Below are 24,346 nucleotides of genomic sequence, written 5' to 3' on the forward strand. Positions count from 1 at the left end.
GAGAACAGCTCCAACAACATTCAAGAAGCTTGACAGCAACAAGGACAAAGCAGCTCATCTGACTGGCACCACATCCCCAAGGAAGAACTCTTTTCAACACTAACACTCAAGATGCACTGCAGAAATCACCTGGACTGCTTAGACAGCATCTTCCAATCCCATGACCACATCCATTTGGAAGGACCAGGGCAGCAGATACTTGGGAACACCACCACATGCAAGCTCCCCTCCAAGCCATTCTCTCATTGTTGCTGGGTCAAAAATCCTGCAATTTCCTCCCTGAGGATATAATGCGTCAATCTACCGCATGTGCACAACAGTGCTTCATGAAGGCATCTTAGCACCACGTTCTCAAGGGCAACGAGGCGCAGGCAAAGTAAATGCTGACCAACCATCAATGCTCATATGCCACAAGTGGATAAAAAAATTGACAAAGAGCACAGTTAAGAGTCAATCACATTCTAGAATCAGAAAGATACCTACTAAATATGGAAGCACTACTGTTCAAATGGAACATGTTAGGTGCGTGGCAAAGCACCCAAATAATTATTCCATTGTCCACCACAGCAAGGTGGCAATCCACAGAAAAAGGTTAAGAAAAGGGAGTCTCTCTTACAAATCAATACTACGTAAAGAAATCATTTCGTAACTAACACATCAACTGCTGTGTAAAAGTTGGCTTTATTTTTGTTATTCCTTTGCAGAGTGTGTGCATGATAGCAAGGGGCCTTCTTGACACACTAAAGTCAATGTTGTGTAGGTTCATCCACAGGCTGTTAGTGGCAGTTCAATGATTTTGACCCAATGCCAATTAAGGACAGGAACAAAGTTCTAAATCAGGATGGTCTGTGACATGAAATAGAATTTGACAGTCCCAAGTGCCTATTGTCCTTGTCCTACTATGTAGTAGAGGTTACAGGTTTGAAAGGATGACAAAGAATGTTTAGGCAGTAGTTATCCTACATCTTGGACATGGTGTGGAAGTGAGTGTTGGGCTGGAATGAAAAAGTCAGAAGTCACACCACACCAGGTTACAGTCCAACAAGTGTGACTTCATCTGATGAAGGTGCAGCACTCTGAAAGCTTGTGATTTCAAGTAAACCTGTTGGGCTATAACCTGGTGTCATGTGAAATCTGTCCGAGAGATGGTACAGACTGCTGCCACCGTATGTTAGTAGTGGAGGGAGTCAATGGGATGCCAAATAAGCAGGCTGCTTTGTCCTATATGGCAATGAGTTTCTTGAATGTTTCTGCAGCTGCACTAATTCAGACAAGAGGGTAGTTGGCATTCCAAAACAAACAAATTTGTGGATGGCCTTAAGAAGTCAGGACAGGAATTATTCATTGCAGATTGGCAGTTTTTGATTTGGTCATGTTGCCACATTCTTTAAATAGCTGGTTCATTTCAGTTTCTGCTCAACCTCAGGATGTTTAATGGTGGGAGATTCAGTAATGGGAACGTCAAGTGATTGCTGTGTTGTTTACCTCCTATTTTAGACAGTCCCATGGGAGAGAATGGCTTTCTGCCCCATTTTTCAGAAGTTGATAATGTACCTGAATAATCTTTAGACAACATCGTATTTGCACTAGTGCACTTGGAACATCGGGTGTTTGTTTGTTCTTTTCAATACAACAACTTCAACTCTGCAAGATCTCAATGAAGTTTCTCAAGGTGTCAGTGCTTTTTTGAATGAAACAAGCTCCAGCCTCTATACAGTAGGAATTTTTGATGATATTTCTAAAGCATCTTTGTTGTTCACTTGACAGTCAAATGTCATTGCAGTTTAAGAGTAGAACAGTATCTTTGGGAGTCTGGTGTCAGGCATACAAAGGATAGCTCCTGCCCAGGAGGTTCCCTTCCCCCTCCCCATTTCTAAAGAAGGGTCCTGATCTGAAACATCAACTTTCCGGTTCCTCTGATGCTGCCCGGCCTGCTGTGTTCCTTGAGCTCCACACTGTGTTGTCACTGACTCCAGCATCTGCAGTTCTTGCTCTCTCATGACTCTTCAGGACATGAGTGCTGAACTTTGTGCAGTTATCAGTGAACATTCTTATCAACTACAGGCTGATCACTTTAACATTAGTGGTGGGTAAAGTTTTAAATAACCAGAATTTAAAACAAAACAGATAGTTGAAAAGTTTGGAGGTAAGTAAGGAGAACCAGCATGGATTTGCAAGAGGCAGGTCCTGCTCAAATAATGGATGAAGCACTTGATAAAGCACCACACAAAAAAAAACACCTTTGTTACCAAAATGGAGGTTCATGAAATAGGGGTCACTATCAGCTTGGATAAAAAGAAAACCAACTTATGGATATAAATCAGTAGCAGTTATTTTACATATGGGGGGTGGGAATGGTAGAAAATAGCATTCTCCAGGCAATACCTAAACTCTCATAAGATCATCCACTCGAGTGAGGTATTTTAGAACTATGGAACATGAAACAGCAGAGGAAAAAAAGTAGCAGCACAAGTTTATGCCTAGAAAAAGTAATTGAATCATATTTGATGTCCAAAACAACTCAGTCCCACACTTCATTTTAATAATTGGACTAGATTCTGTGCACTGCATAAATTTTCAAATTCCCAGTGTTTCACTTGCAGTGAAATAGTCTCAGTGACATCCTGGGTACAAGCAGGAATAAATTGCTTATTGCCATAATGAAAGTGCTTTTCAATTTTCCTCATGGTCACATTTCACATGAGGTTAGACAGCGAGAGAATTTTTTCACCAGATATGCATGACAGATTGGACCAACATGATACAGTTCCAAGACGATAAAATGTGAGGCTGGATGAACACAGCAGGCCCAGCAGCATCTCAGGAGCACAAAAGCTGACGTTTCAGGCCTAGACCCTTCATCAGAGAGGGGGATGGGGTGAGGGTTCTGGAATAAATAGGGAGAGAGGGGGAGGTGGACCGAAGATGGAGAGAAAAGAAGATAGGTGGAGAGTATAGGTGGGGAGGAGATAGGTCAGTCCAGGGAAGACGGACAGGTCAAGGAGGTGGGATGAGGTTAGTAGGTAGGAGATGGAGGTGAGGCTTGGGGTAGGAGGAAGGGATGGGTGAGAGGAAGAACAGGTTAGGGAGGCAGAGACAGGCTGGACTGGTTTTGGGATGCAGTGGGTGGAGGGGAAGAGCTGGGCTGGTTGTGTGGTGCAGTGGGGGAAGGGGAGATTTTGAAGCTGGTGAAGTCCACATTGATACCATTGGGTTGCAGGGTTCCCAAGTGGAATATGAGTTGCTGTTCCTGCAACTTTCGGGTGGCATCATTATGGCACTGCAGGAGGCCCCATGATGGACATGTCATCTATAGAATGGGAGGGGGAGTGGAAATGGTTTGCAACTGGGCGGTGTAGTTGTTTATTCCTCCCACCCCAAGCCGCACCTCCATCTCCTACCTGGTAACCTCATCCCACCTCCTTGACCTGTCCATCTTCCCTGGACTGACCTATCCCCTCCCCACCTATACTCTCCTCTCCACCTATCTTCTTTTCTCTCCATCTTCGGTCCGCCTACCCCTCTCTCCCTATTTATTCCAGAACCCTCACCCCATCCCCCTCTCTGATGAAGGGTCTAGGCCCGAAACGTCAGCTTTTGTGCTCCTGAGATGCTGCTGGGCCTGCTGTGTTCATCCAGTCTCACATTTTATTATCTTGGATTCTCCAGCATCTGCAGTTCCCATTATCAATGATACAGTTCCAGCAGAAATCAATTACGAACAAGAGTGAGAATCCTAGCCAATTGCCCTCATCCAATACATGGACCTATAATATTCCTATTGCTTTCCTAGCTGATTTAGGCACTAAAAATTCTTCCATGTCTTAAATTTCTGCATTTTTATCCTTTTAAGATACACAAAACTGTGTGGGGCTATGAGCTGTGAGGAGGATGCAGAGATGCTTCAATGCACCTTGGGCAAGTTCAGCAAGTGGGCAAATGCATGGCAGATGAAGTAGTGGATAAAAAGTGAAGTTATCCACTTTGGTGGCAAAACAGGAAGGCAGATTATTGTCTGAATGGTGAAAGAATGGGAAAGGGGGTGTGCAACAAGACAAAAACCTTGTGTCTTTGTACATCAGTAAGTAAGTAAGCAGGTAGGTGTAGCAAGTGCTGGAGAAAGCAAATGATATGTTGGCCTTCAATTGCAAGAGGAGCTGAACACAGCAGCAGGGAGGTCTCTGCAATTGTACATGGCCATGGTAAATATTGCAAGACATGGCTTGATGTAACTCATTAAGTTACTTTATTTCATAGCAAGTGAACTTGAGCGGTAGTCCTGATCAGATTTACTTAGCTCAGATCAAGACCAATGCATCATTACATAATGATACAAAACCATGAGCGTGCCAAGTAGTCTCATAGAAAACAGAAGGGCTCTTCGTTTCTTGAGCCTATTCCACAATTGAATGAGATCATGGCTGGAGATCATGGCTGACTTATGTCCTAGGTCCATATATCTCTAGTGAGCACAATCTATCAGTCTCCAATTTAACTAAATTTAGTCCAGAATAGGTTTAATCTGATTACATGTATCGTTGCTGCCCCCTCATATTCCGGAATTGGAAAAGTTTTCCGATTTTGCTTCCAATTTCCATTCCTCTCTCACCTTTATTTGGTCCACCTCTTACTCCTCCCTTCCTCAACATCTGTTTCCAATTCTGGGGATAGGCTGGCCACCAATATCCACTGTAAACCCAGTGTTTCCAGATCCTCGCAACCTGCTTCCTGTAAAGACTCAATTCCATTCTCCCAGTTCCTCCATCTCCATCACATTTATTCTGATGATACCAACTTCAACAAGGGAGCCTCCAAAACGTCCACCTTCTTGCACAACCGAGGATTACCGAGCACTGTTGTTGATAGGGCCCTCCGCCTGACCTATCACCCATACCCCCTCTCTTCCCTCCCGCAATAACGATGAGGTCCACCTTGTCTTCTACTATCCCACCAACAACCACATCCAGAGGATCAGTAGCTGCCATTTCCACCAGATCCAGCTAGATGCCACCACCAGGCACATATTCCTCTTCCCTCCCTACTCAGCCTTCGCAAGAGATTGTTCCCAGAGACAACACCCTAGCCCACACTTCCTTCACTCCCAACACGATTCCACGAGCTCCCCACAACTTCCCAGCACCTTCCGTTGCGACTGCAGATGTAACACCTGTCCATTCACTTCCTCCCTCTTCAGTATCCAAGGCCCCAAACACACCTTCCAGGTGAAACAGCACTTCACCTGCACTTTACACAACCTACTGCATTTACTGCTCACAACGTGGTCTTCTCAACATTGTGGAAATGAAGTGTAGACTTGGTGACCGCTTCATGGAACAGTTGTATTTTGTCTGCAAAAAGAGACCCTACACTTCTAGTCGCCTGCCACCTCAATATACCACACTGTTCCCTGGCCAACAATTCTGGCTAAGGCTTGCTGCTGTACTCCAAAGCTCAGCACCCGCTTGGGGACCCTGCAGCCTTCCAGAGCCAATATCAAGTTCAATAACTTTAGGGCTTGAGTTCACCCATGTCCTTACCATAACCTCCATGCCCCAGGCCTTGTTATCACATCATCTGCTATCTCACAGCACCCATTGTTAGCCACTAACAATCCTCATTAACAGCTATTCACCCACTTTGACAGGTCATTATCTGCTCCTTTGTCTGTCCAACTGCTCTTGTCTTTTTTTTGGGCTCTGTCCCCACCTACTGTTTACTCCTTACCCCCTCGACCCCACCCTATCTTCTGCACATAAACTAAAACATCTTCCTAGCTACCAGCAGTTCTGATGAAGGGTCTGTCAACCTAAAATGTTAACTCTGACCTCTCTCCACAGAGGCTGCCAGGCTTGCTGAATTTTTCCAACTATTTCTATTTTTGTCTTTCAGGTTGCCTTCACTGGCTTCCATCGTTCAGTATGTGTGATTCTTCATGCCATCCAGAAGTGTTAGTCCAAATGTATTCAGTGAGGACGTAGCAGCCCTGGAAAACCTCAGCAGGTGGCCTGGGCCATACCTCAAGGCATCAGGACAAACAAAAAGGGCAAGGAAATCTCTTCCCAATTATCAAAATACCATGCTGTCTGACCAATTAGTACTCTGCAATGTTCAGCATGACTTGGATGAGGATGGCAAGGACGTAATATACTCTGGTGGGAGATATCATTGTGGCCACCACAAGAATGGCTCAACAGTACCACTACTAACCAAGGTGACCGAGTCCTTAAGGAGATAGATGTTAGACTGGGTACACAGAAGCTGTGATGGAACAAAAAAAAAGGGAAAAATATATTTGACCAGAATCTCACCAGCCTGACGGTTGCAGATATCCATGGCAGTATGTGTATGAGTGACCATCACAGTCCTTGAGGAAATGAAGTTCCTTCTTCACATGGAGGATACCCTCCAATTTGCTACCTGGCCCTATCACAGTATTAAAATGGGATAGATTTCAAACTAGTTTAGCAGCTCACCATGGGGCTCAAGAGGTTGTGCCTCATCAGGTTGTGTCGGAATCCTGCTACTTCATGGTTCAGCATATCCACCACTCCATGATTACCATTCAGTCAGAACCAACCCTGGTTCAATGAGGAGTGCAGGACGGCATGGCTGGAGCCTAAACCTTAAGTCTCAATATGGTCAGTCTACAAGAAAGACTACCTGTACCTGTACCAATCAGTAAGTGATAGATAGGGCTAAATTATTCCATAACCAAATGAATCAGACTGAAGTTCTGCAGTTTGGTCACATTCAGTTGTGAATCGTGATGGCCAATTAAAAAAACTCACTGGAGTGGCAGCTTCTGAAATTTCACAACTTCGAAGATGGACAAGCCCAGCACATCAGTGAAAAAGATAAAGCTGAAGCATTCACAACAATCTTCAGTCAGAAGTGCTGAGTGGAAAATCCATCTCAATCTCTTCCAGAGATCCCCAACATTAGATACCAGTCTTTAGCCAATTCAATTCATTATTGGGGTTATCAAGAAACAGTTAAAGGCAATGGATACCAGAAAGGCTATATGCCCCGAAAACATTCCAGTAATAATTCCAAAACATGCTGTGCCCTAGCCAAACTGTTTGTAGCTGTAACAGTGGTAACTACCTGGCAGTGTGGAAAATTACCTAGGAATGTCCTGTGCATAAAAACCAGCCTGTGAGTCTATTGATAATAGTGAGTAAAGTCAGAAGTCACACAACACCAGGTTATAGTCCAACAGGTTTATTTGAAATCACAAGCTTTCACAGCATGGCCCCTTAGTCAGGTGAAGTGAGACAGAAGCATACAGACAGAGAATTTTTTGGCAGAGCAATCAAGAGATCATACAAATCGTGTGAGTGGAGCTAAGTCTCTGCAGGTGATCAAAATGTCATAATTACAAAATAAATTAAAAATAAAGGTGGCCAAAGTGATGTTATTCCAGTCATTTGGTTTGTCTCTAGCACCACCTTTTTGTTTGTAAATTTTCTGTAAGTATCTCTCTGCCTCGTTTAAATGAATTACCGATCATCCTTTCACTTCTTATTGACACTTTACTCTCACTATCTCACACTTTTAATCACCTGCAGAAACACTGAACACTCCACACACCATTTTGTATGATCTTTTGATCTCTGATCTTATCAATTCTGTGTCTGTGTGCTACTCTCTTACTTCACCTGATGAAGTTCAGAAAGATTGTGACTTCAAATGAACCTATTAGACTATAACCTGGTGTCAGATGACTACTGACTTTGTCAACCCAAGTCCAACATCAGCACCTCCACATCAGTAAAGTCACAGAGGGTGGCAACTTTGTCAGCAAGGACCTACTCACTGACACCTAGTTTGAGTTCTGGCAGGGCCACCTGGCTCCTGACCTAACTTTAGCCATGGTCCAAACATGGACAGAAGAGCTAAAATCCAAATGGGAGGTGAGAGAGGTTGTCTTTGAGATCAAGCATCAAGGAGAAGGATCTAGGCCTGAAACGTCAGCTTTTGTGCTCCTGAGATGCTGCTTGGCCTGATTTATTCATCCAGTCCCACACTTTGTTATCAAGGAGCTTCAGCAAAACTGGTCAATGGGAATCAGGTAACTGACCACTTATTGATATCATACAAAGCATAAGAGGAATATGGTTGCCCTTGTTAAACATCAATCACTTCTGCAGGGGTCCTCATGGTAGTATTCTAGACCCAACTATTTTCAGCTGGTCCAATGGCTTTCTCTCCAACAAAAGTTCATAAATGGGACTGCTCTTTGATGAATGCACAATGTTCAGCATCATCTTCCTCAGATACTGAATAGGTCCATGTCCAAATGCAGCAAAACCTGGACTGTCGGCAGTAACGTTCACTCCACACAAGCATTGGATGATGACCGTCTCCAAGAGATAATTTAACCATTGCCACTTGATGTTAAGTAGTTCTCCTGTTGCTGAATCCCCCACAATCAACAACATGGGGGTTACTATTGACCAGAAACTCAACTGTGCTCACCACATAAATACAGTGGCAATAAGTGCAGGTCAGAGATTGAAATACTAACTCAACTACTGGCTGCCCAAAGCCTGACCACCATCAACAAGATACGAGTCAGGAGTGCGATGGAATACTCCCCACTTTCCTGGGTGAATACATCTCCAATGCTCGCGAATCCTGACATCATTAGGGCGAAGCAGCCCACTTAAATGGCACTACATAGCACATTCATTTCCTCACAACAGACACACAGTAGCAGCAGTAACACCTATAGAGTTACAGTGCAACAACGCAACAGGTTTCTTTAGATAGCATCTTCCAAATCCAACATCTGAAAGGACAACAGCAGCAGATACATGGGAACACCAAAACCTGCAGGTATACCCTAAAGTCACTCACCATTGAGTGGGAAGAAATCGCTGTCCCTTCAGTGCTGCTAGATAAAAATCTTGGAATTCCCTCCCTTACGACATTATGGGTGTATCTACCCCATACGGACTAAGGTGGTTTAAAGTGGCAACTCACCATCATCTTTTCAAAGGACAAATAGGAATTCCACAAAAACAGCCAGCAGTGCCCAAATCCCATGAATGAATAAAACAAATTAGTATTTTCCTTGATGTCAATGGCAGAGTCTTCTAGCATTCAATTCTTGCATTCAGGTTAAGTACATGCTGGGTGATTGCACTAACAAAATAACTGATGGATTTGTTCATAACTATTGGGGAAGGCTCATCTTGGGAGAGGAAAGGGAGTTATTTAGTCCATGATTATGCTTTACCTAAATTAAAACCAGCAAAGGCTTAGGCCAGATTTCACAAAAAGTGTTGACATGTGCAGGTTAACCCAAGTATATGCGCTCTCATATAATCCTTGACTTAAGATGTATAACCAGAATAAAACACAATGAAAACTACTTACAGTAAATGCATGAGCAATTAACTGCAGTAAAATTAACTACTCATAACAGATTTCCCATTTATATGAATTTGCCAATTGAAGGTTTTCTGAAGTTTCAGAACAGTTGAGTCTGCCAACAGCAAGTAAAGCACCTCATAATATTTGCAAAATGAGCTGATGGAGATCCTGAGGTTTTGGTGACTCAGGAACTGCAGGGAAGTGAACTGCCTTACTAGCTTTTGCTGGATAAGGTTTATTAAGAAAGAATGAACCATGGATTTCATCTGAAAAACTCGCTACCCCTACTTTGCTAAGCTATCAAAATATACCAGGTGCAAGAATAATTTGAGAACTGTGGTGCAAGTAAACGGATTCAGATGAAGAAAATCTCACACTTACACAAAAGGTAGCTCCTATACAATGAAGTGAGCCTGGCACAAAAAATACAGAATCAAATTAACAACAAAAGTTGATCAGTGTTTTTGTTTCCCCTGGCTGTTTAATTTGGATATTAAAAGTTCTGCTCCAGAATTCTAGCACCATTATTGACAGATAGGAACAAAATAAAAATACTATACTGGAGAAATCTGAAATAAAAACAGAAAATGCTGGAAATAGGCAGCACCAGTGGAGAAAGAAACAGTGTGTTTTAATTTAATGACCTTTGGTCAGACCTGGAGATGTGGTAAAGGAAAACACTAGCATGGAACAACCACCAGTGGATACGCAAGTAACAAAAGGGTAGAGTTACAGAGAGCTGTAGGACTGACAGAGGTTTAGAAATGATTTACCCAGCGCATTTCTAAGCCTGTTATAATATAATAAATCTAATTTAAACTATCATAAAGAGCATGATATTAAAATTTCTGAAGACACACAGGAGCTGATTTGTCATTTAATACTTCACGAGGACAAAAATTGGTGGGACTGATAAACAAGTGGTAAATTTAATTTACTGCAGCAAATTCAAAGGTAAATGTATTTTTAGAAGGAAATAGAAATTCAATAAAAGATTCAAGGGCAAGATATCTCAGCAATTCAAATATAGAAACATGCACATGGAAGATTTAGCAAAGATCACTCCTCTTGAGGAACACTAGGAGGTGATGGCCTACTGGTATTATCACTAGCTGTTAATCTCGAAACCCAGATAATGTTCTGGGGACCTGGATTCGAATCTGCCATAGTAGATAGTGGAATTTGAATTCAATAAAAATCTGGAATTAACAGTCTAATGATACCATGAATCCATTTTTGTTGTCAGAAAAACCCACCAGGTTCACCACTGCTCTTTAGGGAAGGACATCCTTATCCCATGAAGGAACAATCCAAAACAAAATTAAGCTTCTTTGGCAGTAGGAGACAGTGATCAGAGAAAAAAAAAAATCACACATCAACTTGGATTTACATAGTGTTGCTGATATGCGGAAATGTCCCATGGTGTTTCAAAGAGATATAATCAAATAAGTATAGATGCCAAAACAAAAGGAAATATGAGTGACACAAATGATAGGTTAGAGATTAGTTTTAAACAACAAAAGCACTTACAGTTACACAGTGCCTTTCTCCATCTTAGGATGTCCCAAAATGCTTTACAACCCATTAAGTACTTTTACAGTGCAAACATTTATGATGTACAAAAAGTGACAACGAATTTTTGCACTCAAAGGTCTCACTAACTGCAATGATATTGATCCTTAGAAGAGCTGCTTTGCTAAGAACAGTAACATAAAAATGAGCTGGAGATGGTCATATGCTAGACCTCAAACTTGCTCTGTTACTCAGTAAAATCACAGTTAAGATTTTTGTCAAATCAACTTACTTCTGTCTCTTGATTATGACGCAGCCCCCACAAAAATTAAATATTTACACTGAATAAACTAATTGACTGAGCATTGATGATCCTCTAGGATAGAGCATTCCAAAGATTCGCAACTTCTGAATGAAGAAATCCCTCTTATCAACCTAACACCAACCCCTTTTCCTTAGCTACGATCCTTAGGTTCTACTCTCTCAAGCCAGGGTTAGGAATAAATGTTTGCCAGGATACTGATAAAATTTGCCTGCTCTTCAAGTAGTGCTATAGAATGTTTATGTCCAATGAAAGTGCAAACAGAGCTTTTTTTTTGTTATGTCCAAACGGTGGCATCTTATTCAAACAGAAGACTAAGGATTTCAAGTTCAACACGTTGGAAAAATCAGAAACAACTGCGGGTCAGTAAGGATGTTACAGATGAGCAGAACATGATGTGGGATGGATGCCGTACAGTTTTGCATAAACTGCACTTCATAAAACAAAGGAAGTGATGCCATTTGAGCAAAATAATCCAGTTTGAAAGTGATTAAAGGATTGGAGTTTTGGCAGAAGTACTGACATGGCAATGTGCAGATGAGGAAACAGGTCATCTGTTGCTGGGAAATCATTTGAGATCAGGAGCTCAGGGTTGAGACTCAACCCAAGATGGAGTGCAACCAAACGGTGACAATGGTGTTGATGGATGTCCACATGAGGCAGCTGCAAATTACATAGGTAATAGGTTTTCAAAATACTTCAAGATTATTTCCATGCAGTTTTTTTTTAAATAAAACCTGTTCGGAATGCTGCAACGCACATCTGGGGAAGACCACAAGATTTAGAAGCAGAATGAGATCATTCAGCCCACTGAGTCTGCTCCACTATTCGATCATGACGGATATGTTTTTCAATCCCATTTTCCTGTCTTCTCCCATAACCTTTGATCTCCTTACTAATCATGAACCTATCCAATTATCTGTCTTAAATATGGTCAATGTCTTGGCCTCCCCAGAAGTCTGCAGAAATGAGTTCCATAGATCAATCATCCTCTGGCTGAAGAAAGTACCTCCTCATCTCACTGATAAAGGACCATCCCTTCACTCGGAGGCTATGCCCTCAGGTCCTAGTCTTTCCTACTAATGGAAACATCTTCTTCACGTCCAGTCTATCCAGGCCTCTCTGTATTCTAAAAGTTTCAATCAGATCTCCCTAATCTTTCTAAACTCCACAGGTTACAGACCCAGAGTCCTAAACTGCTTCTCAAATGACAAGCCCTCATTTCTGGGGTCATTCGTATAAACTTCCTCTGGATCTCCTCCACATCAGCATATTCTACCTTCGATGTGAGGCCCAAAACTTCTCACAATATTCCATGTGTTCTGACCAGAGCCTTTTACAACCTCAGCAGTATATATCTCCACTCTTATATTCTTGTTCTCTTGAAACCAATCAATGCCAACATCACATTTGCCTTCCCAGCTGCCAACGGAGCCTACTTATTAAATCTTAAGAGAATTCTGAACTAAGACGCACCAGTCTCCTTGTGCCATCCTCCATTTAGAAAAATTTACGTCTATATTATTCCTTTCAAATGCGTAATGAATAGAATAGAATCCCTAGGTGTGGAAAAAGACTGTTCAGTCCAAGCAGTCCACAGCAATCCTCAGAAATGTCACACTTTCCAACACTGTATTCCATCTGCCACTTTGTCCATTATCCTAACTTGTCCAAGTCTTTCAGCAGCCTCCCCATTTTCTCAACACAACCTATCCCTCCACCCATCTTTTTGTCATCTGCAACCTTAGCAACAGTGCCCTTAGTTCCTTTTTCCAGATTGCGAATATGCAATATGAATAGTTGTGGTCCTAACTCTGACCTATGGGGACTTCTACTAGTCACCAGCTGCCATCATGAAAAAGACACCTATAACCCCTCTCTCTGTCTTCTGCTAATCAGCCAATCCTTTATCAACAGCAATACCTTGCCAGAAGGGTGGGAAGTGAACCTAAATCTTCTGTCCCAAATGGAGGGGCATTACAAATGTGCAGCAGGACCCCTTATTTTTTTCCATGTACCATGACTTGAAATTTTTTGTGCCAACAACTTAAAGACAATAAATATACAAAGGGAACCAGACGACACTGAAATCACTTAATAACTTATATATGCAGTTCTAACTAAAAATGGTGATTTATTTTCTGTCCTCCTTAGAGAAGCAGATCGATCAACTAAGTCTCTTTGCAAAAACAGCTATGATCTCGCTGAATGACCTATATGCCTCATAGGAATGACTTATTCCTGTTACTGATTTATAGAGTTGTATGCAAGAATGACTGGCTACTTAAGCAAGTTACCTTTGCGTCTCAAACATAATTAAACATAGACAAAATAGTCCTTTCTCCTCATCAGCAATAGATACAGGTAATCTCATAACGTCATTACTTCAAAATTTTTAGCTACACAACTCAACATTAAAATACCAATAGTAAAATGATATTTCATTTTTCATTCCATTATGTATAACCTTTCTGCTTTGTCACGCATGAGTCATAACATTTTAGTTAGCACACCCTCCCTCCTTCCCATGAAATTATTGCTTGCACAGATTGCTAAATATTAAAAGCTATAATTCGCTAAACGACTACTACAATATCAGTAATGCCACTGTTCAAATAAAGAATTAAGCTGAAACAGAAGATTCCATGCCACTATTTTGAAAAGCAGAGGAATTTTCATGTTCTAGTCAACATTTATCCTCCAAACAAAAACAAATTAACTGATTGTTTTTGTACATATATGTGATGGCAAATTGCTCACAAGCATTTAAATATATAATGATCACACTTCAAAAGTAATTCATTGGCCACAAAACTTTTGTCAAGTTGTGTCTCTTTCCTATACCAGATATACACAGTTCAGTCAGAAATCAAGGTGATGGCTTCCAAATTGAAAAGATCGGAATTGATTTTTAACTAGTTTTACTCATCGGAGTGTTGATTTGACGGAATCCTCCCTGAAGTTTATTTTAATAAATCAGTGAACTGCTTGAGTGGGAAAGATTATTTAAATGTCTGCTGTGGACAGATTTAATACACTGCGCACTGTTCATGGGGCTGAAATATGTAAATATAAACACTTCAAAAAAGATCTACAGGTATTAAGTTCGTGTAAAGAACTACTGGAACATTCCATTTTGAACATCCAGTCAATAAAGTGATCACGTAATCCATTTCTACTACACAATCTATGGTATGTTTCTTTGCACATTCCAAAGATCAATTACAAAAAGCCTCCAACACATGCACACAAAATTACTATTACACTGTAAGCCAAAACTGAAAAATTTCCAGATCTAAAATTAGTTTAAACTTATTTGCACAATTTAGTGCAATTTACAGTAGCATAATCATTGTGATCAGAGATAATAGGAACTGCAGATGCTGGAGAATCCAAGATAACAAAGTGTGAAGCTGGATGAACACAGCAGGCCAAGCAGCACCTTAGGAGCGCAAAAGCTGACGTTTCGGGCCTAGACCCTCCAGCATAATCATTGTGTTGGGTTAATAATACATAAGAATCCAAGTTTAGTTTTTATATAATCAAGTAACAGCCTGTATCAGTAAAAATGAGCATGAAGTTGCCAGACGGCTGCAAAAGGCCAAATCGTTCATTGGCACCCCTTAGGGGATGAAGGAAACTAGTATGAATCCAGTCTCAAATCAATATGGTCTTTTTTTTAAAAACTTCCCTCGGAGGTGGACCAAGATTATACAGCAGCTCAAGAAGACTAACCATTAACACCTGTTCAATATGCTAACCATGTCAGTGATACTCATAACTGGGGAATAAATATTTTTAAAAAATTTCTTTCCTACAACTGGCAAAGAACAAAGCACTGCTTCCCACCTACACATCCCCCACCCCACCCTTCAATTCCATCTAACCTAGTTTAATTTCACAAAACACAAAAGCATAAGTGCCTACATTCTCCTCACATGTACCAGGTGGGAAAGTTAGCTGCAAAGTCATTTGTTTTTAAAACTGTAAAAGGTATCATTGGACATCAAACCAGTAAAGAAGTAGTAAAATCTAATCAGACTTCCTTTCTGAAAATGGAATCCAGACTATAAGACAAAAATCAATTTCTTCTCAAGGTGCAACAATTAAAACGCACAGTCTGAATCCACCACTTGATCTGCAGGAAAAAGTTTATACAAATGAATATAGAAACTCATTTACACTGACAAATGGAACAAATAAACTGAACCATGCTGAATACACTTGCAGCAAGCAGAAGGCCAGTACCAAAGTCAACAGGGGATAAATAGTATTAGCACAAATTATTGGGTGGCATGGTGGCTCAGTAGTTAACACTTTTGCCTCATCATGTCAGAGGCCTGGGTTCAATTCCACCCTTGGGCAATTGTCTATGTGGAGTTTGCACATTCTCCCTACATCTGTATGGGTTTCGTCCTGGTGCTCTGGCTTCTTCCCATAGTCCAAAATTGTGGAGGGGCGTGGGTCTGGTCGGGATACTCTCCGGAGTGTTGGTGTAAACTCAATGGGCTCAATTGCCTGCTTCAACGCTGTCGAGATGCTATGGAATACTTGAATGTAAAAATAAATCTGTCATCTGATGGGTGCAGACAATTTATATGTTACAGCAGTACCAGGTCACTATTATCCATAAACTGGAGCCCAAAATCTTATTACAGCCCTGAAGTAGTTCCCTCTATATATAGAGATTTATTTATAATTAGGACAAATGGTTTGTTGCAATAAGGTGAATGCCAAAATCATAGGGACAATTTTAGTAGCTCTCAGGTTGTATCTCAGTTTAATAATGGTTTTCTGCCCTTTGTTACCTTTATGCATATTCACATTGGCTTTTCTGCTGTTCTTGCTCAGTTTATCTCGAGACCATCATTGCACTCATTAAAATATTGGTCACTGGGGTTTCAAATAAGATCACACACTCAAACAGCGTGCCACCTGTCTTGATTTCTTGCTTTATTAAAAACAAATTCAAAGGAGGGAATCGGGGTAGGGCAGGAAGATTCTACATCAAGTTAGTGCAGATGCCAAACCTTCGATGTTTTTTTTCATATGTACAAAATCACATGATATACAATAAATTTAGAAATACAGAATTGACTTCAGATGACACAAATTAAGTATATTTTAAAAATCTCTCATGGGAAGTGCTCTGAAATGTTACCCATGTTTTTTTCCTACACTGTTAGCACAAACATTCTTTAAAACTAAGTACACCAAAGTACACTAAAGAATTTTTCACTTGGTAATCATGAAAGCTTGGTTCATATGACAAAATTATAATTCCGTATATATAAGCAAATCCTTCAGTCCATGCCGACCATAATCACAAACTAAATTAGTGACTCTGCTTGGCCCATATCATTTGAAACATTTACTGTTCATGTACTTGCCCCAATGTCCACCACTTCCTCTGGAAGTTCATTCCACACACGAACCACTGTCTCTGTAAAAAAATTTCCCCTCTCTTGTCTTATTTAAATCTTTCTCCACTCACCTTAGAAATATGTGCCCAGTCTTGAAATTCCACCACCTAGGGAAAAGGCACCTGCTATTCACTTTATATATGACACTCATGATAATATAAATGTCTAAGGTCACCCTTCAACCTTCTAGGCTTCAGTGTAAAAAAATAGTCTCAGTCTATTATGAAGGGTCTAGGCCTGAAACGTCGACTTTTGTGCTCCTGAGATGCTGCTTGGCCTGCTGTGTTCATCCCCCCCACACTTTGTTATCTCAGTCTATTCAGTCGGTCCTCAGAGCTCAAACCCTCCATTCCTGGCAATATCTTTTCTGAACCCTCTCCACCTTAATATCCTTCCTAATAAAACGGCAACCAGAACTGGACACCATACTCCAGGAAAGGTCTCAACAATGTTCTGTACAACCACGACAATGATGTCCCAAGTTCTGTACACAAAGGGTTATGCTGAAAGATTGCTTGTGCATCTAGGAATAACTTAGGTGAAAAAGAACACATGAAACAAACAAACCTATGTCTGATGTTTTAAACACTAATGACAACAAAGCAGGGGGATAGGAGAGAAATTGTTTATAGCCATGTTGCAGTTTCATAGAATGCAACAGATTGTAGTGCCTTCTACTGTCTATTACAAACAAAGTCCTCAAGAATCACACAGCAAAATAGTGGCAGGTTGACTGTCCTCTGCTGGGCAAAGAGAAGAGAAACTTTTATTTGAAAAAGGGGTTAAGGGATTAAAGCTGACCACATTAGCAGTAGCGCAATGATTTGGGCAAAGCTGGCAAAGAGAACAGATTTACAATTGTTCTGCACAAAAGGACTCAAAGCAATACTTATTCTTTACTTGGGAAGTAGAAAAGCCATTCAACCTGGATTTACATAGTGAGGCACTCCTGTTTGGGACCAGGCTTGAAATAAATAAAACAGAATAGATAGGAAGCATAGACCATTTTTTTGAGGGAGGCTGCTAATTATTTTTAATTAACCCCTTGGACTTTTCATTCCAAAGAAGGGAAAATGAATCCAAGTGCTTACACCACACTACAGTGTCAGTGGAGTTATGGAAAGAGGCTGAGAGCAAAGGGATTCGGAAATCAATTCAGAGTATGCACCATTACATAGCAGACCTTCAAGACGTTTTCACATCTTACCTAATGGGGAAAGCACTTGAGCGTCGCACCTTTAAGCCACACAACCAGATCCTGGGGCCTGAAAGTCAGGCCTCAGCTTCATCTGGCCTAAATTTGACCGTTAGCTTGGTGGGCGGTTTTCGTTTTGAAACCCATCCCCACTTTTTAAACATGAAAGGCAAATGAAGTAAAACAAAAAGAAAGAAAAAAAGGAAGAGAAAATAAAACGATCGTTTCTGGTTCAAGCCGCAGATTAAATTTGTTTTTAAAAGAAAAGGGAAACGAGAGGCACGAGGTTGCCTGACGGCAGACAGCAACCCGAATGACAACCTCGCATCCCACCACCGCCCCCCCCCCGGTGTCCATGGCAACCCTGCCGGTAACGGACCGCCGGCTCGAGCCTCTGGGAGTTTTCTGATCCTCCGCCGCCGCCAGCGACCAACCCCCTCCCCCGGCCATGTCTCTCACACAAGTAAATAAATGTGTATAGCCTCAGACTGACTCACCATCTGCCGCTCGAAAGGGTTGTTCTCGTCGCTTTGGGATGAGAGAAGCTTGGACCAGAGCCCCATCAGCGCCAGGAAAGTCCCGATGATCAGCAAACTCCGTAAGAGGAAGCCGACTTTCACCCTCATTGCTCCCTCCCTCCCTCCCTCCGTGTCTGTTTGTTACTGAGACTACTTGAACTTTCCCAATGTGCAATAGATATAAACATACAGATATTTATAATGTGCTGTACATAAACGTCTGCGATCTACGAGAGGAGATAAATGCTTTCCTTAAGAAAAAAAATCCAATGCGCGCCGAGACGTATTTACAAAAATGATAACTCTTAATTTTTTTTCAAAAAGGAAGGCTTTTCCCGTGACTGATTTCTCTGTCTCTCCTCTTTCGGTTTTAATCGTCTTCCTACTTAGAGCAGGTTTCACGCTCTGCTGCCCCCTCTAGCTCTCCAGCAACATGTGCACCGCCCCTTCCTTCTTTCTTTCTCTCCCTCTGTGTGCGTGTCCGTCTTGTCCTTCTTTCAGTCCCTCTGTCGGTTGCGCCGTTAATTACCCTCAAGCTCTCATTCCACATGACGTGGGTGAGATTTCTGTCTTTTGTTTTGGAAGGCTCTGACTAACGACGCCACAAAACACCCCCCGGGTCCGAATGAAGAGACGATAGTGGGAAGGGATGATTTAATTTTGTCCCGTTTTTTGAACACAAGTTCTTTCGACTGCCACTCCCAACCATTGATGCAACACCTTTTTTTCCTGTGTGTCACCTGCTATCGACAAATCCAAGGGTAGGGTTTTTCACCACCTTGCCCTTTTGGGAAAGGGTGTGAAATATTAGGAGGAATTCATTCACTCTCTGGCAGGTTCGAACACGAACGGCACTTCCAACTTTACACTCATCAATCAGGTGTATCCTCTGGATTACGGCAGGAGGGTTTCACAGACTCCCCACAGGAACCAACACACGATGGAATACGTGGAGTATTGTGTCCCAGTGGTGTTGAGACAAAAGTGGAGCACCACTCCACACTGCTCAGAGGTGCCCAGTGTAGCTTTCGAGCTCCACATTTTTTGACAATGAGGCAGTGCAGCGCCTGGCATTCCTATGTCACCTGCTGTTGACGTTGGAAAACGTGTGAGATAGTAGGAGGAATCCATTCACTTACTCTAGTAGGCTAGAGCACAAACAGTTTTTCCAATTTTATTCTCATCATCAATCTATACCAAGATTCAGCAGGATCAGGGGAATGTAGATTGGGAGAAACTTTTTGAAGGTAAGTCCACATTTGATATGTGGGAGGCTTTTAAAGAGACGTTGATTAGCGTGCAGGAGAGTCATGTTCCTGTGAAAATGAGGAATAGAAAAGGCAAGATGACGGAACCCTGGATGACAGGTGAAATTGTGAGACTAGCCAAGAGGAAAAAGGAAGCATACATAAGGTCTAGGCGACTGAAGACAGATGAAGCTCTGGAAGAATATGGGGAATGTAGAGCGAATCTGAAACAAGGGATTAAGAGGGCTAAGAGAGGACATGAGATATTGCTGGCAAACATGGTTAAGGAAAATCCCAAAGCCTTTTATTCATATATAAAGAGCAAGAGGGTAACTAGAGAAAGGATTGGCCCACTTAAGCACAAAGAATGGAAGTTATGCGCTGAGTCAGAGAAAATGGGTGACATTCTTAATGAGTACTTTGCATCGGTATTCACCAAGGAGAGGGACATAACAGATGTTGAGGTTAGGGATAAATGTTTGCTTACTCTCGGTCAAGTTGACATAAGGAAGGAGGAAGTGTTGGGTATCCTAAAAGACATTCTGGGGGACAAGCCCCCAGGTCCGGATGGGATCTATCCCAGTTTACTGAGGGAAGCGAGAGAGGAAATAGCCAGGGCCTTAACAGATATCTTTGCTGCATCCTTAGACACTGGTGAAGTCCTGGAGGACTGGAGACTTGCTAATGTTGTCTCCTTGTTTAAGAAGGGTAGCAAGGACAATCCAGGTAATTATCGACCGGCGAGCCTGACATCAGTGGTTGGGAAGCTACTGGAGAAGATACTGAGGGATAGGATCTATTCCCATTTGGAAGAAAATGGGCTATCAGTGATAGGCAACATGGTTTTGTGCAGGGAAGATCATGTTAAGGACGTGAGAAAGTTGATTGATGAGGGAAAGGCTATAGATGTCATATGCGTGGACTTCAGTAAGGCATTTGATAAGGTTGCTCATGGCAGGCTGATGGAGAAAGTGAAGTCACGTGGGGTCCAGAGTATGCTAGCTAGATGGATAAAAAACTGACTAGGCAATGGGAGACAGAGAGTAGTAGGAGAAAGGAGTTTCTCAAATTGGAGACCTGTGACTAGTGGTGTTCCACAGGGATCTGTGCTGGGACCACTGTTGTTTGTGATATACGTAAATGATTTGGAGGAAGGTGTAGGTGGTCTGATCAGCAAGTTTGCAGATGACACTAAGATTGGTGGAGTAGCAGATAGTGAAGGGGACTGTCAGAGATCACAGCAGAATATAGATAGACTGGAGAGTTGGGCAGATAAATGACAGATGGAGTTCAATCCGGGTAAATGCGAGGTGATGCATTTTGGAAGATCTAATTCAAGGGCGAACTATACAGTGAATGGAAAAGTCCTAGGGAAAATTGATGAACAGAGAGATCTGGATGTTCAGGTCCATTGTTCCCTGAAGGTGGCAACGCAGGTCAATAGGGTGGTCAAGAAGGCATATGGCATGCTTTCCTTCATTGGACGGGGTATTGAGTACAAAAGTTGGCAGGTCATGTTACAGTTTTATAAGACTTTGGTTCAGCCACATTTGGAGTACTGTGTACAGTTCTGGTCACCACATTACCAAAAGGATGTGAACGCTTTGGAGAGGGTGCAGAGGAGGTTCACCAGGATGTTGCCTGGTATGGAGGGTGCTAGCTATGAAGAGAGTTTGAGTAGATTAGGATTATTTTCATTAGAAAGACAGAGATTGAGGGGGGACCTGATTGAGGTCTACAAAATCATGAGGGGTATAGACAGGGTCGATAGCAAGAAGTTTTTTCCCAGAGTGGGGGACTCAATTACTAGGGTTCATGAGTTCAAAGTGAGAGGAGGAAAGTTTAAGGGAGATATGCGAGGAAAGTTCTTTACACAGAGGGTGGTGGGCGCTTGGAACGCGTTGCCAATGGAGGTGGTAGACGCAGACACGTTAGCGTCTTTTAAGATATATCTGGACAGGTACATGGATGGGCGGGAAGCAAATGGATACAGACCGTTAGAAAATAGATGACAGGTTAGACAGAGGATCTTGATCGGCACAGGCTTGGAGGGCCGAAGGGCCTGTTCCTGTGCTGTAATTTTCTTTGTTCGTTGTTAATCATCTGAGTTATGACAGGAGGGTTTCACAGACTCCCCACAGGAACTAAAACACAATGAATTGTTTACTGTATTCGATCACAGTGGCTTTGAACTCTACACCGTTTGATAATGAAGCGGGACTGCTACCACACCCACCACAGAATCAAGTGTGCCACTGAAACTTTGTTCAGCTGCTCTGGGAGGAATCTTGGACTAGCCCGTGCAACATGGGCTATGGCGAGAAATCTGTGAGAAATTCAGCAAGGCCAGTTTTGACATCAGGAGCAACTAGTTGCATTTTCAAACCAAGTTCCAAGCATTGAGGTGTGATTCTCACAGTGAGATGCCTATTAACAGAAAATAAGAACAGGAAAACACTATTCGCTCCAGTGATCCTGCTCCACTATTCAATATAATAAAACCAAGCACTGTGGATACTAGAAATCTGAAACAGAAACAGAAATTACTGGAGAAACTTAAAAAGTCAGGCAGCATCTATGGCGAGAAAGCAGGGTTAATATTTTGTGTCCACTGGGCTGGAAATATTAACTCCGCTTTCTGACATGTTGCCAGACATGCTGAGTTTCTCTAGCGATTTTTGTTTTTTCCCGCCATTCAATCGGATCATGGCTGATCATCCAATTTAGCAATCTGTGGCTACTTCTGTCTTCTATTTTTTGATCCCTTTAGTCATAAGGTCTGTAGCTGTCTCCTTTTCCAAAAACATTCACTGTTTTGGTCTCAGTTACTTCCTGTGACAGAGAGTTCAACGGAATCACCACTCTTTTGGTGAGGAAATTTATTCTCATCTCAGTCCTAAATGGCCTAGTCATTATCCTTAGATTGTGATCCCTGGTTCTGGACTCCCTAGCCATCAGGAACATCTTTCCTCTGTTTTCATTGCTTGAATTTTACAGGCCTTTCTGAAATCCCCCTCGTTCTTCTAAATCCCCGTGAACATGGTCCTAACTGATCCAACCTCTTTTCGTACATTAGTCTGCCCATCTGAGAAATCAGGTAAACCTTTCTTGCACTTGCTCCAGAGTTAGAACATCCTTCCTCAGATAAGGAGACCAAAACTGCACACAGTACCACAGATGTGGTCTCACTTTGGCCCTGTGCAATTGTCGCTTGCTCTGAGGTCCTCCATCTTGAACATCTGACATCCCAATGTCCATATCCTTTGCATTTACTATTTGCCAGTCCCTCTGTATCATGATGACAAATCTATGAACCACTTACAATACGCTTCAGTACTGTAAAGTTGCACCTTTGGGAGCACTGGCGACTATCGTTGTAATACTGCTGTAAGGGCAGTTTACATGTACCCAGCTGTCAATTATAACAGGCTGCATCTTGCTTCTGTTCACATGATTTCTTACCAATCACTTATTTAAACCTTGTGATCAGAGACAATGGGAACTGCAGATGCTGGAGAATCCAAGATAACAAAGTGTGAAGCTGGATGAACACGGCAGGCCAAGCAGCATCTCAGGAGCACAAAAGCTGAAGTTTCGGGCCGAGACCCTTCATCAGAGAGGGGGATGGGGAGAAGGTTCTGAAATAAGTAGGGAGAGAGGGGGAGGCGGACCGAAGATGGATAGAAGAGAAGATAGGTGGAAAGGAGAGTATAGGTGGGGAGGTGGGGAGGGGATAGGTCAGTTCGGGGAGGACGGACAGGTCAAGGAGGCGGGATGAGGTTAGTAGGTGGGAAATGGAGGTGCGGCTTGAGGTGGGAGGAGGGGATAGGTGAGAGGAAGAACAAATTGGGGAGGCGGGGATGAGCTAGGCTGGTTTTGGGATGCAGTTGGGGGAGGGGACGAGCTGGGCTGGTTTCGGGATGCAGTGGGGGAAGGGGAGATTTTGAAGATTGTGAAGCCCACATTTCCTGGAAGCTCACATCATCACTGCTGTGCCTTGCCTTGCCATTCATGCTTTGCCCCCTCAGTCAGAAATACTGGGTTCACATCACTTCTGTTTTGCCTTTTATCATACATAGAGCCAGGAAGCTTGATATAATTGTCTTCAGTCCTAAGTCAAGTCAAAGGAAACAAAAAGCAAGGGAATCACAGAAGGTTAACATTCAAGTTCAGCAGGTAATCGGGAAGGCATAAGGAATGTTGGCCTTTATTCCAAGGGAATGGAATACAAAAGTAGGGAGGTTTTGCTAAAACCACATAAAAACCCACAGCTGAAATAACGTGCTCCATTTTGCTCCCCTTATTTCAGGAAAGATATCTACATATGTATAAAATGAAGCATTTTATAAGTGTTTCAGAGATTTGTCATCCCACAAAAATTGCTTAATCACTGGTGACTGTGTGTACGGTTGCCTAGGCCCAAAGCTTTGGAATTCACACCTATACCGCTTTAGTTTGGACTTTCTTTTAAGACATTTTTAAGGCATACCTCTTTGACAAAGTTTTTGGACATCTGACTTAATTCCACTTTATGAATGGGCAGTAAAATTCTGGTTCATGTCCCATGAACAAATAAATAAAAATCTCTATGTGTCTCAGCACCATCTTCTGTAGTTATAGCGATGCTGGGATGGTTCATTACATTAAAGGTGTTATATGAATATAAATTGTTCTTGTAGATTCAGTTGGCTGAGCCAGATACTTCAATAATGGGGAAATGAATGTATCGCTATGATACCTTAATTGCATTG

The 24,346-nt window shown here is 42.1% G+C and overlaps 1 protein-coding gene across 2 annotated transcripts in view; it reads right to left on the reverse strand.

The window, feature by feature from the left end:
• Positions 1 to 19,012, reverse strand: part of galnt7 (UDP-N-acetyl-alpha-D-galactosamine: polypeptide N-acetylgalactosaminyltransferase 7) — a 126,595-nt gene extending 107,583 nt beyond the window's left edge. Inside the window, exon 1 of one of the 2 annotated variants that reach the window (XM_048526979.2) lies at positions 18,328 to 19,012. In XM_048526979.2, the coding sequence (XP_048382936.1) occupies positions 18,328 to 18,456 (129 nt within the window). In that variant the 5' untranslated portion in view covers positions 18,457 to 19,012. The remainder of the gene's footprint in view (positions 1 to 18,327) is intronic. The other variant, XM_048526978.2, reaches the window with a different exon arrangement.
• Positions 19,013 to 24,346: the final 5,334 nt, after the last annotated feature.

Source organism: Stegostoma tigrinum, chromosome 3 (assembly GCF_030684315.1).
Source record: "Stegostoma tigrinum isolate sSteTig4 chromosome 3, sSteTig4.hap1, whole genome shotgun sequence".
NCBI classification, from domain to species: Eukaryota; Metazoa; Chordata; class Chondrichthyes; order Orectolobiformes; family Stegostomatidae; genus Stegostoma; species Stegostoma tigrinum.